Source organism: Acomys minous, assembly GCF_964271855.1.
Source record: "Acomys minous genome assembly, chromosome: 9".
NCBI lineage: Eukaryota > Metazoa > Chordata > Mammalia > Rodentia > Muridae > Acomys > Acomys minous.
Window position 1 is genome coordinate 62,435,348 of NC_140490.1, and position 21,071 is coordinate 62,456,418.

Consider the following 21,071-nt stretch of genomic DNA (forward strand, 5'->3'; position numbering starts at 1 on the left):
AAACCCAGGTCTTCTGACACACACAAGGTGCACCCACTGTGTTCTTATCTCCCTGAGCATTGCCATGGTGGCTCGTACATTGTGGGCTCTGAGCAAAACAGTACCTACTGCTTGGGACAAGCTGTCACCAGAAGAGCAAAGCTTGTTTGGAAAGCAAGTTGGTTGAGCCTCAGCAGCATTGCATTCTGCTCTGCTTTCTCTAATTGTATGTCTAAGTGGAGCCTGCTGCTTAACCAGAAAGACTGTCCTTGCTTTCCTGTCTCCTATGAAAAGGAAGGTGGCCTGCCAGAAGACAGCTCCCCATAACAGACACGCGGGTCTCTAGTTAGCCCTGCTGAAAGCTGAGCCTCTTGGACTGTGGATCATATAAAGCTTACAAGTGGTTCAGTTTTCCTCTAATTACTGATGCATTCTCCACTCAACAGTTTATTTAGACGGTTCAGCCCTAAAAATCTAGTGGTGAAGCCAGGTGAATGCACAGAGCAGCCTTGGTGTGAGACTGTCACAGACAGAGCCCTGTCAGACCCCACTGCAGCCACGCTGCACGGCATGGCAACTGCCTGCTGCCACCATATAGTACTAACAAGTTTTCAGTGGTTAACTGATTCCTGTCTGCTTGCTCAGAAGAACCTCATGTGCAGCTGGACGGCAGTCACAGTGTGTTATAGTTTGCACTTGTCCACCTGGAGTTTCAGAAGACACAGCTGTAATTAGTGCGTTTTATACTCAGTGCCTGTTAGCCAGCTGTCTATGTCTTATCTAAGGCTGTATCCTTGCCATGTATGTCCTTGTTGAGACCCACAAAAGTCTGGTCTCTCTTGGGGCTGCAAGCTGTGTTTGTTCTGCCCACTTCCTACACCACACTGGTGGTGTTCACACAGGGTATGGACACTGTTGAAGAATGAGAGAATAAACAGCATTTTGAAAATGGCTTTGTTAGCAAAGGACGCACTGTAATTGCTGCCTTTCAGAATTGGCAGTCACTTGAGAGGCAAACTGAGTTGTCATCTGAGGTCATGTAGTTACTGATTGACAAACCAGAATTTGGATCTTAGATGTACTTTTTGTCACTTCAAGGAACATAAAAAGTAATTAGCAACTGTCATTGTTAATAATGTTAAAATAAAATAAAATGTGACAAGAGAAAACAACATTTGCCACCAGAGTAGATGACAGTGTGGTTCCTCCCTCATAGTCACCTACCCTGTAAAAATAGCCTCTTCATCAAAAATCAAATTCTGGTCCTGCCCGCTGGCACCAAAGCCAGGGACTTTTGAAATCCATCCTAGCATTTGTTTTAGGCAGTGAGTATCTGTACAGTTTCCCTGGGATCTTCCTCAGGTGACATCTTCCTCAGCTTCGGCCTTCCTTTCCTTGTACCACTCCTCAATGAAGGGAGAGATGGCAGGCTTAGATCCCTGAGGCCACAGGCGAGGGCCAGCCCCTCATTCCAAACTCCATCTGCCACAGCTTCCCTAGTGCAGACACAAGGGCCTCAGAATCTTGTTCCATTCTGCGAAAAGGCACAGAACTACACAGAACTCTGAATGTCCTCCCTCAGCTGTAAGTCACTGCTAGATTCCTAATGCTGACAAACACGGATATCTGTTAAAGGCCTTTACTTCGGGAATAATGACAGGGAAATATGCTTGTATTGATGCTTTCCATATTCTACACTTGCGACGGGTTGACTCTATCTCTGGGCGAGCAGTCTCTGGGTTTGGAAGCCCAGTTGTTGTACATTTTCTTTGCCCAGCCAGCAAAAAGCACGCTTGCCAGCTGCTTGCCACCAGTGAGGGGTCAGGCCGAGTGGCCATCTCCAAGCGTAGATGATCCCTGGGCTGACACTTTGGGTTGCTTTTTACCTCAGTACTAGTGTTCAACCAGCTGAGAGTGACACCAAAAGAAGAGAGCAACAAAACACACCTACAAATTATTTTAAACTGCCTTTCTTTGCCACATAAAACCCTTTCATATAACTGTCATGTATGAATTTGCTATATGTAATTATAGACGCAAACCAACTGCAGTAAATTGTGATCACACTTGTAGTAACTATTTGGTCTTCTTTGTGGGACCATCAGCATGTTCCACTAAAAAGGCCCAATGCTGGGCATGTACCTACTAGTCCACCGCATAAGAGAACCCTAGGAAATCTGTGTTAACAAATGAGGGAGTATGTGTAGCCACTTCCTTTAAATGAATATATTAATTCACTTGGCAGTAAAAGACTCTTGGTTAATGTAGTGAGTTGCTCTTTGGGAAGAGAAAGCCCGGGGTTCAGTATTTTCAGTACTTTTCTTTTATTGAAAATAGATTCTTTCCTCAGTATATCCTGATTATAGTTTCCCCTTGCTTCATTCCTCCCAGTGTCTCACCCCCCCCCCAGAACCGCTCCCATTCTGTCTCTCATGTGAATATTTTCTATGACATTACCAGAAAAGCTTTTGACTTATGACCGTATAAAAATACTAATGAATAAACACATAATTTAAAATAAAAAAGAGGAAACAACAGGCTTTTAAAAGATAACAACCAAACATGACAAAATAAAATAAAACATAAGATGAAGCAAAAACTATTCTATCGAAGTTGGATATGGTAACCCAACAGGAGGAAGGACTCAAATCCTTCTGCCTCAGCTGCCTGGGTTCTAGGATTATGGGCGTGCCCCACTCTAACCAGTTTAGCCTGGTAATTGTTGTTATACTGTAGGGTATATGTTGCTTTGAGAGGTTAACACTTTGCTTTAGCAAGATCCAGTTCTGGCTGGTTGCCCTTTGTAGAGCTGACCAACATCAGCCTGTCCCTTCTCCCGTCACTGGCCTGACACCTTGCCTAAGCTTAGAGTTGTTTGTATCCATCCTTGGCTATCATCCCTTCTCTCTTCCAGCATGCCCCGTAGCCCCACAGCTAGGGTTAATTCTGCTATTCATGGAAAACCTGCAGTCAAGCTAACAGGGGAAGCATGTTTTTTCAGTTTCTGTTGGAAATGTTCTCTTGGATGAAATATCCCTTACGGGTATCCTTACTGTTCTCTGTCACAGCTGCGTCTGTAGAATTGTGTTGACTAATCCAAGGCTGTCTCTGCTGTGGGGTACTTTGTTGGTGACTCTTAGTGTAAAGTTCCTGCCAGCATCAGAGGGGGAGTTGAGTTCCTAGTATACGGTCACTGGGCATGTGACTGCCCTGCTTGAGTCTAAGTTTAATTTTTGTCTTAGTAGTCAGCACTGCAGCCCACTCTCACTTGGCGTGAGAGTGTTTTAGATTGTGAAGCTGCCCTTACATTTTCAGTCATCACTGCGACAGCTGCACTGCAGTGGCACCAGCAGAGCCTGGTTTCACATGACAGAGGCTGCTGAGGTTTAACTCTTGGTTCATCAGAGCATCACTGTTCTCCTTCTGGCCTTGGATCTCAGTATCTGTACATGTTAGGTGCACAGAGATACACATGCATGAGCTGCTCCCTCACAAACTGCCCTGGGCCCCAGGTTTTGAGTGGTGCACATGCATGTGCTTTGCTCTAACACCCAGAGTGATGCTCAAGGCGCTGTCTAGAGAAGCAGGCCCAGCTCCCACAGGGAACCTCCATGGCATGGCTGGACTTCCACTGGAAGAAGCTGCTGTGTTCTACTACTTAGTGCATTGCACTTTCATACATCCCTTGTGTTCTGCTGTCCTGACCCTCCCTCGGTGATGCAGCTGTAACCTCAGCACTTGGGGAGGGAATCAGAGGGATCAGGAACTCAAGGTCTTCCTCAACTGCATAGTGAGTTCAGGACCAGCTTGGACCATACAAGATTTTGTCTAAAAAAAAAAACAGAAAAAAAAATGATTACAGTTAATGGTCCCTGGTTCAAGCTATGGATGACATCCTGAGAGAATGCTGTCCTTCACTTTGTAGTTAATTCTAGAGGACAGTCTAGACGATCCCAGTCCAGAAGACAGCAGTCATTTTGGAGTTATAGGAAAACAACACTGCTGCACGTTCTTCTTACACCACGGCAATGAGGGTCTCTTTAAGAGGATGGTGAACAGTAGGATGTGTGCCTGTGGTCACCGTTAATCCTCACTGCAGCCTGGCTAAAGAGGTGCAAAATCTACACTTGCTCGATATGTGGGAAGGCCTTCTCAGCAAAAGTCACAGCTAGGAGGTGGTTGGTTCAGAAAGCTGTGACCGCACACTCAGCAGTGTGACCTGGTTGCTGCTGCTAACTCAGGCTCTGCTCATTAATTCTGGCCCACAGTCTGATATCTATTTTGTCCAATCTAACTTTTTTTTTTTTTAAAGTAGAATCAGGTCTAACTAATTTCGTGACAGCTTTTAGTTGTGTGTGTAGTAGGGTATATGGACACATGGGGGCGCACACCTATGTGTCCTGCTCTATCACCCTCTGTCTTATCCCCTTAAGGCAGGGTCTGTCACTGAACCTGCAGCTGGGCTGGCATCCAGGAAGCCCAAGTGATCATCCTGTCTCTACCTCCATCCCCCCATGGAACTGGGGTTAAAGCACAAACAGCCTTGACCAGCCTAGCATTTTCACATGGATACTTGGGTTTCAAGCATGGGTCTTCATGCTGGCACAGGAAGCACTCTTACCAACTGGATGGTCTCCAAGACCTTAAGGTTTTTTCTTTGAAAGCCATTCATGGCTGGAGCGATGGCTCAGCAGTTTAGGGCACTTACTGGTCTTACAGAGGACTGTTTTGGTTCCCAGTACCCATGCCGTGTAGCTTACAACTACCTATGACTTCAGTTCCAATGGATTTGATGCCCTCTAGCCTCAGCAGGCACCTGTACATCAATGTACACATAAACACACACATGCCTGCACATACACACACACACACACACACACACACACACACACACACACACACACACAAATAAATTAAAGTTATTTCTTAGGATCAAAGCTTCTTTCTCTATAATGCTGTGGTGTCTAACATCTGCAACACCCTCTTTTTGTCTTCTGTACTTTGTCTACTATGCATCTGAAATAGAAGGACATTTTAAAGTTTGGATTTTGAGGCCAACTGATAGTAAATTCAGAGCAAATCGAGATATGAATGAAAAAGAGTGAAAGAAAATTTCTCATTTAAGCTCTTTTGGTTTTAACCTCTCTGTAAATAGTCCTTTCACCATTTGATCTCAAAAGGAAATGGACAGCAATGGTGTTATTTTCAGTCTCACCTCAGACCACTCTGGCAGTTGCCTGCTGATGCTGCAGAGAGAGAGCTGGCTGAGGATGTCACTGAGTGCCTGTCCCTCCCCCATCTTGATTTCAGGTGTCAGAAACTATTTAAAAGAAGCATTGGTGAATATAATTGCTGTGCATGCAGAGGTAAGCTGTCATTAACTGTTCCTTCGAAAGTAGGTAATTGAAGGGGAAGAAAGAAAGAGAAGCAAATTGGATTATTTTTACCAAAGAGGGGTCTCTTTTTCCCTTTCAGAATGTATCTTGGGCATATAAGTAAAATAGAGCTCAGCGTGTGTGTGTGTGTGTGTGTGTGTGTGTGTGTGTGTGTGTGTGTGTGTCTTGCATATGTATCTTTGCATGTGTGTCTGTGTGCATGCATGTGTGAGCATACTTATGTGTGTGTATGAATCTATGTGTCGGTGTGCATTTGTGTCTCTGTGTACATATGCTTGTGTTTGTGTCTGTAAATGCTTGCATCTTTGCGTGTGAGTGTGTGAGTGTGTCTGCTTGTGTGAAAATATACATATCTTCTGTGATCCTTATAGCAACACTGAAGTCAGTGTAAATTAGTTTTGTTGCTTCGGTGTATAGATGCTGCTGCCCAGGGTTCACACAAGCTGTCCCCACAGTTACCGTGTGAGGTGTGCTGGCATCCTTACTGGACATCTGGCATTGGGAGTCACTCTTCTGAGGCACACTGGAAAACAAGCTGCCACCTTTGGTGCCTCAGCCACCACTGCTGCCTGCATTTTCATGCAGCGATCTCAAGGTCCAGCACTCTCAGGGTGGCTCACAGAAGGATGGGAAACTGTCAAACAAAGCAAGGTCAAAACAGTTAATAGAGTTGATCAGGTGCCTCCTCAGCTTAGCTCTAGGCATCCAGGCAGTTGCTTATGTGGCCTTCTCTTCTAGAAGGTTTAGAGGCCATCATGGTATCTTTAAAAATATGCATGAGGACAACAAAAGCAGAAGGACAGGACAGCCAGAGAAAACAGGTGACACCTCCTCCTCTTACACTGTCCACTTTGTAGCAAAGGAGCTCAGGAGCTCCTCTCTGGGAAGATTTTATGTGACTTAACTCTGATTTTATTTAAAATTAGGAGGTATTCTTTTTTTTAATTATTTGTTTCTTTTTTTTTTTTTGGTGTTGCTATTTATTTATTATGTATACAGTACACATCAGATCATATTATAGATGGTTGTGAGCCACCATGTGGTTGCTGGGAATTGAACTCAGGGTCTCTGGAAGAGCAGTCGGTGCTCTTAACTGCTGAGACATCTCTCCAGCCCTAGGAGGTAATTCTTGTGTCCATTTCTTTTGAGATTAAAGCATAAATGAAATCGGTGGTGGGTAGGAGCATCCTGTATGCAGAGAACTGAGCAACTGCAGACATCAGGGCTCTAAGGGTCGCTCTGGTTCTGTCCTGAAGGCTGCCTATAGCCATATCCACAGCTGTGAGAACTGTCTAAGTATTAGCCTCTCAAGTCCCCTTTAGTTTAGCCCAGTAACCTTGTGACAAAATTTTAAATTGCCCAAATAATTGTTGAGTGCTCAAGTTGTTTGGGTTGACACATGTTTAATTAACACTAGAACCTCAAACTGGGAACAGGCAAAGCTAAAAAGAAAACATACTTTAATTTGTTAATTAGCAAGGTAAAGCTTTTTACTAAACCTTCAAATATAACTTTGTTAAAATTTGAAATAGGGCCACCAAGATGGCTCAGTAGATAAAGCATGTGTAACCAGGCTTTATGAACTGAGTTTGATCGGCAAAACCCACATAGTGGAAGAGAGAGCTAATTCCTGTAAGTTGTCCCTTGACTTCTATTTGTATGACAAGGTATATGTGCCTGTGTGTGCACAAAGACACACACACACGGTGTGGGGAGAGATAAATACACAAATTAAGAAAGAAATTGTTTATCAAATAAAACTGGATAGTACACAGTAAAACTGGAAAGCTTATCCAATACGAAATAATGAAACTCATGTTTATTTATAAGACACAGGTTCTCACTGTGTTGCCCAAGCTGGACTCAAACTCCTCCTGAGTCAAAGCGCTCTTCCTACTCATCTCTTTGAGTAGCCAGGATAGCAGGTGCACACCACTACACCAGTGCCCTAGTCCACGTAATCCTTTTTGAATTGTGGCAAATACTTATCCAGAGGCTTTTTCCCTTTTAGAGATTTTGTTTCTTAACAAGGACACATTAAAAACACAAAATTTTCAAAACAATTTTTAGTCTACATCTGCAATACATTTATAAAAAAGAAGTTGTTTTGTCATTAGTCAGTAAGTACAACTAAAGTATACCTCTGGGGACTGAAGAGATGGTTCAGTAGTTAAGAGCACTTGATGTTCTTGCAGAAGATATAGGTTTGCTCCCAGTACCACATGGTGTCTCATAACCACTCCAGTTCCAGGGCATCTGATGCCTTCTTCTGACCTCTGCAGGTGCCAGGCCTGCATGTGGTACGCACACATATGTGTAGGCAAAACACTCACACATACAGAATAAAATAAATCTTAAAACAAAAGCTTATGCATAACTGTGTATCTTTCATTCATAAGTTTGGTTTTTTAAAATTATGGCTTAGAAAACTTAAGAAATGTGGTTATTTATTTACTTATTTATTTACTTATTCATTTATGTTATTGACAGGCACAAGTTAGGAAAAGTGTATGTAACACACTTGTTTTTATTCTAAACCTCCCATCAGGTGTTCACTATTTCTAAAGAACTGGTGCCCCGGGTCCTGGCCAGGGTGGTAGAAGCAGTCTCTGAAGAGCTGAGCCGGCTGATGCAGTGCGTCTCGTCCTTCAGCAGAAATGGAGCGCTGCAGGTACCAAAATCATCTACCTCTGTGCTAACTACCAGCCTTAGAGACACAGCGGGTATTTTTGATGCCCTTGCTAATTGCACAGGCATACACATACACAAACACAAGCATACACATAACATGTGCATACATCCAAACATACAAGCTATGCCCACTGTGCATGCACACATGCAGGTATACACACACACACACACACACACACACACACACACACACACACACACACACTCACTCACTCACTCACTCACTCACACTGTGTATTGTCTGCAATTCCCAGAGGTTCTATTTTAGGCATTAAAAACAGACAAGCACTTCAAGAAGTTTTATAAAACGATTTGAATGCAGATACACAGAGTCCTCATGTGTTTCCAAAGCATTCAGGCAAGTTACCTTGGTGAGGTAACTGTTATGATGCAGGTACACATGTGGAGGGGACAATGGCCTACCTGTGAGCTTTCTGAGTATTGAGACATTTGTTGTGCATTTACAGAAGGGGTTGGGTAGCTTAGTGGTATAGGCTGTGCTTGGCTTGTATGGGACCCTGGAGGCTCACACATGCATGTGTACACACCCACACTAAAACAATAACAGTTCTTCAGCTCATAGGAAGCTCTTTCAGGCCTGCCTGTTGCATCCAATACTTGCAAACTTAACATCTTTATTAAATAAACATCTCAATTGATGATTCCAACGAGCAAGCTGGAATTGAGTTAGAAGAAATACACTTCAGTAAATTTCCCACTTCCCTGCCTTTAGCCTGAAGGTCATCTCACTTTAATTCAAGCCTTCTCATCTTTGTGGCTAGATTTTTGGGCCAACCCAGACACAAGCAAGTACCCCAGAGAGCAGCATCATAGCCCTGTGTGTACGGCCCAGATTCCTCTTGAGCATGTGTGCTTGGTCAGATTCCATCCACTCTGACCAACTGTCCTGAGACTAGGAAACTTGAAGTGAAAATGCATCTGCTGCTGGACATGGTGGTCCATGCCCGGAATCCCAGCTCCTCAAGAGGCTAAGACAGGAAGATGGCAAATTCAGGCCAGCTCTCCTGTGCTCTTGCCCTCAGGGCTGGCTCACCTGCACCCTCACCATCAGGGTCAACACTACTGTACTGCCCAGGTGAGATGCAGGGCCCACTCTCCTGAGTGCTGCAGCCAGTGAGGGACAGGGACAGCTTACCTCTCATGACCCTGGGGCCAGCTGTCCTGATTGCCACAGGGGTTGGGGGGAGGACATCACCCTCACACCCATGACACCTCCCAGCAGATGAATGGTGTGGCCAGCTCAACCACGCCCCTCAACCAGAGCCAACTTCACTGTACTGTCTGGGCAAGGCACAGGGCCTACTCTCCAGAGTGCTGTCTCTCGTGAGCGGTGGGGCAAGCAAGCTCTCCAGAATGATGACAGCAGGGGCAAGTCCTGTACAGCCCCTGGCCACCAATACCATGTGCCCTGGTGATAATATGAACCATGGACTTCAACACCAATCCCTGCAGCTACATAGCCACAGACCCAGACATGGCCCTCAGCTGAGCCCTCACCATGGTTCCAGATAGCAGGGCTGGCCACTCCTCTCTACTCCTGAGTCTCCAGTTCCATCTCTTCTCATAATGGTCCAGCTGCTCCACTTCTCTTTCTCTCACATCTGTCCGCCACATATTCTGTACATACGCTCCCATCTGTGCACCACATATACATTGTGGTGGCTGCCACCGCAAGCTGACCACATGGCTGGTGGGGCCTGGGTGACATCCTCCAGCTAGTGGGTCTCTGTGGCTCACCTGTGCCAAAGGTCTAGAGGGCAGGTCTTTGGGTGACATAGTAGTCCACAGGTCCCTGTTTAACTTCCTTCTCCCACACTATGTTGCCTGAATTTGATTTGATTGATTTTTACGTGTCCTAGGCATAAAACAGCTTTGGCCTCCAAACGAGGCATCAAGCTAGGATAGTTTTTGTTTTTACATTTATTTTCCATTAAGGGAGTTTGAGCTTCACTTTCTCCGTATGTGGGTCCAGTTGTGCTGTTTCTGTTTGCCAGATGGGTGCGTCCTCCACCACATTGGGGCTCTCATCTGCACTTCTGAGCTCCTTGCCTGTCCTCATCTGGTGCCACGCCGCTGTGATTTAGTGTGGCCTGCTGTGAGGGTGCTGGAAATTAGAAAACGTGAGGCTTCCAAATGTGTGGTTGTTTCCCAGCATCATTTTAACTTTTCTGGGGCCTTTACATTTCCATTTTAGTTTTAGGATTAACTTGTCAATTTTCATTTTCTCAAAGTTCATCCATGAATTTAACAGAGATTGCATTGACTTCTTAGAGCCTGGCTGTATTGGAGAGGAGACAGTGTATCTCAAACGTTGCAGGTACCAGGACTCCAGCCTAGCCACCTGGGCTGATGTGTTAGTTCCTTCCCTCTCACAGCCAGGCGAAAAGGCAAATACCAGTCAGTGGTGATTTTCATGGCGATATGTCTGTCCCTCCCACAGCCCTGTTTGACAGCAGGGTTAAAGGAGACACTTTATGTTAGTTCTGTTCTTTGGATCTTTTCACAGCAAACTGTCATTGTGGTGTTGTTCTGACTAGCCTCACTACAGTAAGCAGGCTTCAGACTGTGTCCAAAGTACTTGTTGTCATTTGGTAACTGACATTTGTCACTCTTGCATTTTTCTCCTCTTTAGGCCAGACTTGAAATTTGTGCCCTCAGGGACACTGTAGCCATTTACCTGACCCCGGAAAGCAGGTAAGGTGCCAAGTGTTTCTGTTCAGTTCTTCCTGTGATCAAAATCGCTTTGCTCACGTGTTGTGTCCTCTGTTAGATACTTACAAAGTAAATACTCATAAATTTGTGTTTCAATAAAGTTGATGTTTCATCAGAATTTTTTTACTAAAAAGCACAAGCCTTCAGTAAGTAAGATGATGATTCTCAAGGCCACTTCTTTAGAGCACATTATAAATTTGATGTAATTTTATTTTTTTCATTCCTTATTTATAAATCTTAGTCTCATAAGTAATATGACCAAGTATGACATATTCCTTTTATTAAAAACAGACCAAAAAAGTTAAATCTCATCAAATTTGAAGGACAGTTTGAGTGTTGTAAATATCAGTGTAAGAGGAAGCCTTGTGGTTTCTTTGCGAAGTTTGTAGTGGAAATTTGATGGTAACTTTGCTGTTTTGAATGAAAGTCAGGATTTCCTACTATTGAGACATCAGTAGGTGAAATGAGAGAGCTACAACCCGTGTGCACAGAACTGTTCACCACAGACACAGCTTTGCCCAGGAAGTCTGAGCTGTGCAGTGAGCACGAGGTCCCTGCAAGGACCTCTCATTTCATTTCCAGATTTTGGTGACATGGCTGTGCCATCACCCTTACTGTCACCAGTACCACTGAAAACTTTCTTTATTTTCTTAACAGATAAAATTAGCTTCTTCCTGCTTGCCATGGTGTACCACAAGCCGTTTCTAGATGGTTCCTATGTTCATTGTTTAAAAACACACTTCCCAACCACACTTTTTGTTGTTGTTGTTGTTGCTGTTGTTGTTGAAAATGAGACAGACAATAGGAAGTACCCAGTCCATATTGCTTAGTAGGAGTGCCTACCTGACCCTTTAAACGTAACCTTTTGTGAACTAGGTTCCTTGTTTATAAAAGCAAGATAATAGCAAAAGTATGTTCAATTTTTGATTTTGTGTGGTGTGTGTGAGTGTGTGGGTGTGGGTGTCTTTGTGTTGGATGAAAACTTATCTTGAAGTTGGAACTCAGATCTAAACAAGGAATTCATTTATGTTTCATTGCACCCATACACAAACAAATGATAATTTGATCATTTATCATTTAATGCTTGAAGGCCCGGAAGGATGGCTCAGTAGTTAAGAGATCTGGAAGACCTGCTACAGGACCTGGGTTTGAGTCCCAGTACTTACCTGGTGGCTCACAACCATCTGCAACTCAGTACCAGGGGACCCAACACCCTCTCCTACCCACCCTTCATGCCCATCAGTCATGCATGTATACACAGACATACATGCAGTCAGCATACCCATGCACATGAAAGAAAATGAACATGAAAAAATGAGTGCTTGATATGGAACTTTCCATTTTATTGCCCAAAGCATTTCAAATCTTGTAGTACATTGAATTTCACATTGGAGATGCTCAAGCTGTGAACTCCTAGACAGGCTTGTGAGGTCGAGGACATGTCAGCTCACCTAGGCTGTTGGTGTCCTACAGAGAATAGAATGCCTTCATCTTCATCACCGTTATTTGTTCTGGCAACAAAGAACAATTGAGCACCATGTTAGTTGCAGTTAACCAGGCTGTGGGGAGTGAGATGTTAGCATAATAGGAAGTGACATCCCTCTCCCCGAGGAAAGAGGAGAGCCCACTGAGCATGGAAAGACAGCTGAGTCTGCTAACAGACACTGTCCCCACCCACACCCTGCCTCAGCAAGGGAGAATGGAGGAGTCCCAGAGGCACTTTTGTAACTCTGTGGGGACTTTCATTCACCTTATATGTCCTTAATTTAAGAAGCATTCATATCTTGGTCAGTTGAAGAGGCTAAGTTTACTTCTAGAGGGAAGACCTCCTTGCTTGGTGGTGATTACATTTATTTCCTCAGCTCCACTAGAACAATAGAAGACATGAAAAGCTCAGCTGTTCTTAGGGGCAATAGTTATCATCAAATTAGCTGTCCATTGTGGTCCTTACTCCACTCAGTAACTCTTCTGGTACTATCTACTTCCAAAAAACTAAACAGGTAGTTTTTCAATTCCTTCATTTTACCTTCGCATGTAAGGATATTATATTGTTCAAAATTATATGTAAATACTTTCCTTTCCTGCCCATGTTAATTCTAATAAGAACTAGATACTGTCCCCATGTCCTCTGAGAAGGCAGGGCTGTAAAGCAGGCCCTGGCCCTGTCAGTGCGTGACCATCCGAGTTCTGTTCCGCATACCACCCCATCTCTACCTGCTCTCTTCCCATCTTCACAGTTGCTTTACCTATAGTTTTGTTTTAAAAAGAAAGTTCCCTTTCCTCCCCTTCCTCCTTCCCCTCGCTCTATGCCCCCCCCATCTGCACAGTCACACCAGCCTCACCTCTGCTGAGCAGCATCCCTTGGGGTCAGGTTCCACTTCCTGGCTGCATCTCTCTGGCCCTGCCTGTCTGCTCACCGTAGCCTTACTTTTACTTTTTCTTTTTCTGTCATTTCTCACTTTTACTTTTCTAGCACATCTCCACTCCCTTCACTGGCCTCTGTCGGTTTCTTTATATTTAAGATGTGCTTCCAGGTGTTGACAGTGACCCCCTATGGCTGCACTCAGACTGTGGACCGTCTGAGCTGGTGTGCTTTTGTGTTGCAGGTCTAGCTTCAAACAGGCCCTGGAAGCCCTGCCTCAGCTGGCAAGTGGCGCAGACAAAAAGTAAGTCCCCACGTGCTGTCCTCAGCCCACTGGCCGAGCTGAATGTGAGCTGTGGGAGCCAGAGACCCGCTGGAAGGACTGAGAGGGGCCCAGGTGCAAGGAGAGCGTGGGTTCCCTGTAATGTGGTGTGCTGGCTTACCTGTGTCCCACTTATCCTCAAGGGACAGGATGAATTTTGTCTTTTAGGCTTGACTTTAAAAATTATCTCTATTACAGTTTTACATGACAAGTACGGATGTAAGAAAAGCATGTGGCTTCGTTGATCAGCTGCAGCTTTGGCTTCTGTATTGAGGAGAGAGCGCGGACCTCAGCCATTTCTCCTCCACTGGTTTAGACACACTTTGGCTTCTATAAAACATGGAGATTTAGACAAGTGTCACTGCCACATTAATGAGCTCGACCTGCATTTAAACTTTACTCTTCATATAACAGGAAATTGTGGCCTGAGGGGAAGTCTAGGCCAGTCATCTTTTGTAAATGCCCATCTAGCTGCAGCATAGGCAGTGGAGACCCTGTAGCTCTGTGGCTTCTCGCCCCTCCCAGTTAGTCTACCTGCTGGGCACTGTGGCCAAGCCTAGTGGAACAATGGTCAGAGAAGGTGCCTGGACCAAGCGTTACTGGGCCTAGGACGAAGGGAGCAGACTAGCTTTCCTACTTATGTGACCCCAAGTGCAGAACCTTGTGAATGTCTCCACACGGTCAGGCAAGCCGCAGAACAATGCTCCCCAACACAGAAACCTTGCTTTGTTTTTGTCTTGAATTCATTCCAAGCCCTTTTCACTGCTTTAAAATAAAAAATAAAAATAGCCATCACTATGTTTCAAAAGTCATTTGAGCATCAAGAAAAGCCAGTAATAGACTGTTTAAAGTGATACACTGCTGTGTTTGGGGTCTGTTGTGCACATAGTGCCAGCACTCAGGAGCTGGCAGATTGGAAGGTCTAGGCCAGGACAGTTCAGTGGGTAAAATCCCTACTGGGGAAGTCTGAAGGCCTGAGCTCTGTTCCTCATGTAACGATGGAGGAGAACCAGCTCCACAGCTTGTCCTCCGACCTGCATGCCTGTTCATGTGCCCACCCCTTCCGCATAGCATGCACACATTATTTTTCACATAAAATAATAATAAATATAGGTATTTATTTAAATTCCTAGAGCTGCCTGGGCTACAAACTGAGACCTCCACATGTGTGCCTTGGCATGCAGGCCAGCACCCCCAACACACATACACACACACACACACACACACACACACACACACACACACTAATAATGATAAATAAAATGAAATTAACAATTTAATGAGTAGGATAAAAAAAAAGTCCTGTCTCCTGGAGCAGGTTACTACTATGTACACTTGACAGCAGTGATAGAAGTGGAAATCAAAGAGTGAGTTTTTAGTTTTTCTTGATTGTTTGAGTAACTTTAAGAGAGGAGACCTAAGTACTGTTCTGTTTAGGAAGGATTGTAGAGAAGGAGCGTAAAGAGAATAACTAAAGATAAATATAGACCTACTTATTAATGTGTTATTTGATTAGCCTCTTTTCCTTTGGTTGTCAACCAAAAGGAAACATTTTTGTTATTTATATACAGTGGCTTTTTTGGCTTTCTTCTAAACACAGCATGGCAGTCAGGCCTTGGCCACCAGCTCTGCGTTGTTAAGCTATTGAGGTGGCTAATCTTGGTTGTCAATTTGACAGCCTGGGCAAAGGGAACCTCTTTTGAGGAATTGCCTCCATCACATTGCCTGTAGCATGTCTAAGGGACATTTTCTTGATTGCTAATTGACATAAGAAGACCCGGTCCACTGTGCATTGTACCATCCCTAAGCAGGTGGCCTGTGTAAGAAAGACGGCTTGTTGTGAGACTGATGACAAGCCAGTAAACAACCTTCCCTCTAGGATTTCTGCTCCAAGATCCTGCCTTGAGTTTCTGCTTTGGGTTCCCCAGATGATGGATGGACTGTATTGTAATCTAAATGCATCATTCTGAGTTGCTTTTGGTCATGGTGTTGTATCACAACAACAGAAAAGCAACTAAGACAACCACCTTGTCAGAGTTACTATTACTTATGAGACACCGTGACTTTGAGCAATGGCGGGGGGGGGGGGGGGGGGGAGGGTTGTCTTAGGCTTTTACAGCACTGTTTATCATTGATCAGGGTAGGAATTCAAACAGGGCAGGAACCTGGAGTCAGGAGCTGATGCAAAGGCCATGGAGGAGTGCTGCTTACTGGCTTGCTCAACATGCCTTGCTCGGCCTGCTTTCTTATAGAACTTAAGACCACCAGCCCAGGGATGGCACCACCTACCATGGGCTGGGACCTCCTCCATCAATCATTAAGTAAGAAAATAACCTCCAAGCTTACCTACTTATAAAAGCATTTTCTCAATTGAAGCTCCCTCTTCTCTGATGATAAGCTTATGTCAAGTTGGCGTACAGCTTGGCAGCACAGACCTTTACTGTCAGAATATAAAATTACGTCCTCCCTTCAGGTTGCTGGAAGAGCTGCTCAACAAGTTCAAGAGTAGTATGCATCTGCAGCTCGCCTGCTTCCAAGCTGCATCTCCAACAACGATGAAAACCTAGGTGCTGGTGGAAGAAGAGCATCCAGATACAGCAAGTGTGAGACCGTCCTCTTCGTGCGCCAGAGAGATGCCCCGTGTCCAAGCACTGCATCTAGCTCCTGCCTTTGCCCCAGCATGGGGGGGAGCGGTGCAGAAAGATGTTGGTGGATATTTAATTTCAACCTATTTAAACAACCCTACTTTAAATGTCCAACTAGCATTGTTCCTGCAAGTCTACATAGTGTACTCTTCAAAATGTTTTTTCTTAGCTAAATGTTGCATGGTGTGAGCTTTGGGGGCTTCTCCAGAGTGTTCTAAAGCGGCCTGTGGTGTGTGTGAATGCAGTTCTCGGCAGCCCTTTACCAGGCTTCAGTGTTGGCAGTTTCTGACCTAGTGAGGCATTTGAGAAGAGATTTGAAGTCACAGCTTTGGAGCTTTGTCCTAACTTTAAAACCACCATTCCATGCAAGTGGTTCTAAGCTCCTAATATACAGTCTACATTTAAAAATGTTTCAGTTTGGATAATTTGTGACCCAGGTGTCCATAAATGAACTCTGAATTACATAATCTGGCTTAATTTTTCCCAGTGCTAAACATTGAAGCTTCTGGTTCTCACTCACACTGAAGCTGGTGTATCGCTGTGCAGCGCTGTGGTGAGGGTTCACAGGACCTGTGTGTGGAGGCCTTGTTAACCCACAGCCCTGTGGAAGCCTTGTGGTCTTCAATGCAACCTAAAGATGAAGCCGGGCTCCTGGGCAAGGCAGCACTCCTTCCCCTCTCGCACGCCACTCCCCTCTGCCACTTCTCACCCTTTGAAGTGTCTTGCTCCATAGCTGGAAAGATGCCGCTTTGGCACAGAGCGTGTTTTGTAAAGATCTGAGGTGCCCGGGTCACCAGGCATTGAGTGGTGACTCACTGCTGACTGGCCTGTGTAGTAGAATCAGGTCACTGTGACCTGCACGCAGCTCTTCCACCTCACTCCATCCTACCCTGGCTTCAGCTCTAGTTCACTTTTCAAAGTGATCTATAGACAATGCAGGCTCCTCTCTTTCAGTTGACAAAATCCATGTCACTTTTAATTCAGGTAACTCCGTAGCACAATATGTACACACTATGGGTTATTTGAGTTTAGTAAATGCGTACTTGTAGTAACTGAAGTACACATATAATCTTTTACAAATGTGTTGACAAAGCTGATAAGTATGTGTACCATTGTCTCTCTTGTGTGCTGGTATTATATTTAAGGTAACCAAACTAAATTCCAAAGCAGAAGTACGGACTGATTTGTTATTCAAATACTTAATAAATACAGTACGCAAAGCCAGTAGCCTCCCTTCTCTGTAAGATGCTATTAAGTTAATAAACACAGTGCACAAAGCCAGTAGGCTTCTTTCTCTATAAAATGCTACTTAGTTGACATGTTACCTCTAAGTGTCTTTATTGCAACATTTTTATTAGCTCTGTAATTGTTTATATTTCTAATTTTAATATCCAAAATAAATAAGTGAGTTCTCTGTTTTATCCTGTGCTTATGTCTTCCTTGTTAGACATCATTTATCAAGTGTCTTATAAATTGAATTAGGAATGTGCCACAGACACTAAATTACTTCATTCCAGACACTTGTTAGGGCAACCTCCTAGGAGCCTAGAGAGAGCTGAGTTACTTCTGAGACTTTGAGGCTGGGATGTGGCTGAAGACCCATGCTTGCACTCACAACTTTCTGGTTTCCTGGTCCTGAACTGCACCACAACCCACTTCTTCCTCCCAGTTCAACACAGTCTTTGTCATCCTTCCACTGGGGCCACAGCTCAGGGAGAGCACATAAGCAGAGGGCTGAAAAACTAGTAACTCAGAACATGTAAACACTTTTATGGCTCAGAGAGTAGAGGGGAGCGGCATGAAAACCCCATACCCAAACGAGGGAGTCGAAAGACAACTTCCAACAAGTCATGGGGGACTTCTTGGAAGAAGGGGATTTCAAAAGCTTGAGTTACAGAAGATGGATGGGGAGTTTGGTGGTGAAGAGGTGAGAGCAACACAACAAAGTAGAAGAAAGTTGAGAGGCAGACCAGGCTTTTGACGGGTGGCAACAAGGACGTGAGGAAGGATGGAAATGCTCCAAGGCTCGCTCTTCCTTGGGGGAACTTCTGGCTTTAGCAAGGCCACGCCTGTGTGGCTCAGCATGGCTTCATGAAAGTTAACACATTGGTCTCACTAGAAATAATTTTGTTTTCCTAAGACTTTCTATATCAGTGTACCATGAAAGTGGTGTGTTCTAGAAATGATTTGGGCATTGCAAAACAAGCGCCACTGGCACAGGCAGAGCTCACATGCTCGCCCTCCTCTCTGTATCAGCCTTGCATGCAGTTCCTTAAAGAAAATGTGTGGACTGCATTACATTACAGCTCTGGTTTAAGTACAACATAGTGGTATATGTTTATATTTAGAATGTGTGCTGTAGAGTACTCTACTATTAGTTGTATTATTATTAATTTTTAATTAAACTTTAAAGATTAATAGAATATGATTTTTTTAACTGTGTCCTTTTGATTCTCTTGAGTTTCCTCAGTGTCTGTTGTATCATCCTTTTCATCTCTGATTTTGTTAATTTGGCTAGGAGTTTATCAATCTTATTTATCTTTTCAAAGAGCCAAGTCTTTATCTCATTAACTCTTTGTGTTGGTATTTTCTTTTTTTATTTCATTAATGTAACCCCTTATTTTTTGATACCTCTTCCTAATACTATTTTATGTGTGTTATTTGTTCTTGTTTTTCCAGAGCCTTCAAATTCATCATTAAACTATGTATTTGAGATCTCTAATTTTTTTTGTCCGTTTTTTTCAATACAGGATTCTCTGTGTAGCCCTGGTTGTCCTGGACCCACCTTGTAGACCTGCCTCGGCCTCCTGAGTGCTGGTATATTGTATTTTTATTTTCATTCAATTCTAGGAATTTTTAAATTTCCTTCTTGATTTCTTTTTGCCCCAGTTATCATCTAGTAGTGTGTTGCTCATTTTCCATAGGTTTGTGTACTTTCTGTAGTCCCCTTCACTTTTGAGGTCTAGCTTTATTCCATTATAAGTCAGGTAGAATGCAGGATGATTTCCATTTTCCTATGTTTGTTGAGACTTTTTATCTTAATATGTGATCAATTTCAGAGAAAGTTATATGAACTGCTAAGAAGAATGTATACTCTTTAGTGTTTGTGTAGAATTTTCTATAGATGTCTGCTAGGTTCATTTGATTGATAATGCCATTTGATGTCAATGTTTTCCTGTTTAGTTTTGTCCAGATGACCTCCCCCAGGTATGAGGGTGAAGTATCAGTGTCACCCACTATCACTATGTTGAGTTATTTTGTAATTTTATATCTAATAGCATGAAATTGGTTGTACTTGTGTTTTGTGGGTCTCCTAGTTTGTTTTCTGTTGCTGTGATAAACGTCATGACCAAAAAACAACTTAGGGAGGGAAAGTTTTGTCTTTTACTGGAGAAAATCAGGGTAGGAAGTCAAGGCAGAAACCTAGAGCCGGGAGCTGAAGCAGAACCAGGCAGGAACTGTGCTCACTGCCTTATTCCCCTTGGCTTGCTCAGCCTGTTACCCACCCAGGACCACCTGCCCAGGAGTGGCACCTTGTGTCGTTAACTGGCACATCAATCATTAATCAAGAAAATGCTCCCCAGGCAAGCCCACAGGACAGTCTAATGGAGGCAGCTCCCCTGTGAAGAATCCCTCTTTCAAGCTATAGTTAGGTTTGTGTAAGTTTACACGAACTAACCGACACAGTGAGTATATGTTTATTGCAGCATCCTCTTGGTGGGTTGTCCTTAATGAGATTGAAGTGCCTTTCCTTGTCTCTTCTGACCAGTTTTGCTTTGAAGTCCATTTTACCAATATTGGAGTAGCTGCGCTTGCTTGTGTCTTAGTTCTGTCTGCTAGAGTGCCTTTCTCCATCCTTTTACCCTCAGGTAAATTCTTATAAAACAATTAGATATCAATTATGTATTTTTACACTTGGTGAAATTATGCATACCTGTTAACCAGAAATTGTACGCCTTTCGTTAAGCATGTATTGATAGTATTGTAACAAACCATCCTTTTACACCAGCTCAGGTGGTGTTTATAAGAATCTTCTTGCCGGGCAGTGGTGGCTCACGCCTTTAATCCTAGCACTCGGGAGGCAGAGGCAGGTGGATTGTTGTGAGTTCGAGGCCAGACTGATCTACAAAGTGAGTCCAGGACAGCCAAGGCTACACAAAGAGACTCTGTTTCAAAAAGCAAAACTAAACAAAATCTTCTTACAGTAAATGCTAATTAATACAGACATCTATAGCTGGTCATCATGTGGAGAACGAGAGGCCAGAGTGCTCCGCTCTAAATGAGGCGTTTATATCATCCTCCTTTCCCCCAAGGTTTAGGGTTGTAAGCGCCACAGGTAGTGGGTAGTGGACATCTGCAGCATCATTTGCTGGGCGTGACAGGTCCATTGCCTACATTGACTGCATGCACAAGACCTGTACAAGGTCAAACCTGGTAAAACCGCAGCATGGATGGAAGGTGTTCATGAAGATCCACGCCCCAACTGAGCAGCTCTTGGCAGCTGATGCCTACTGTGAAAAGAGAATAAGTTGCCTTCAGGGATGGGGTGCTTGAAAGGCCTCCTATGCTCCAATAGATGGTTTTGCACCTGTGCACATGCAGCCAGCCATCAGTGCACCTGGTGTTTTAAAACTGCACATTAAGTTCAGGGAGGAAAGTAGTAGGGGAGGAATAGGAGGATTGCAGGGGAGGGCCCAGGAGGGGGTGGTCAAACACTCATTAAAAATAAGGATTCAGTCGCTAAAATAATTCAGTATATTAAAACAATTAGATTTTAAGTATATCTTTTTATACTGGATAAAATTGTGTTCACCTGTCAACTGAAAATTATATGCCTTTCATTAAATATCCGTAGTAGTGTAATGATCTTCATACAGATGTATTAGCTGGTCTAAAAATCTAAAGATAATACTGAATATTAGATGCTGTACCTCAGTGTAAGA

At 43.9% G+C, this 21,071-nt stretch overlaps 1 protein-coding gene across 1 annotated transcript in view; it reads left to right on the forward strand.

Annotated features, from left to right (window-relative positions):
• Window positions 1–17,549, forward strand: part of EXOC2 (exocyst complex component 2) — a 163,010-nt gene extending 145,461 nt beyond the window's left edge. The window contains exons 24-28 of the mRNA XM_084796271.1: window positions 5,290–5,345; window positions 7,924–8,046; window positions 10,720–10,781; window positions 13,406–13,465; window positions 15,957–17,549. Of these exons, the coding sequence (XP_084652397.1) occupies window positions 5,290–5,345; window positions 7,924–8,046; window positions 10,720–10,781; window positions 13,406–13,465; window positions 15,957–16,050 (395 nt within the window). The 3' untranslated portion in view covers window positions 16,051–17,549. The remainder of the gene's footprint in view (window positions 1–5,289; window positions 5,346–7,923; window positions 8,047–10,719; window positions 10,782–13,405; window positions 13,466–15,956) is intronic.
• The last annotated feature ends 3,522 nt before the right edge of the window (window positions 17,550–21,071 follow it).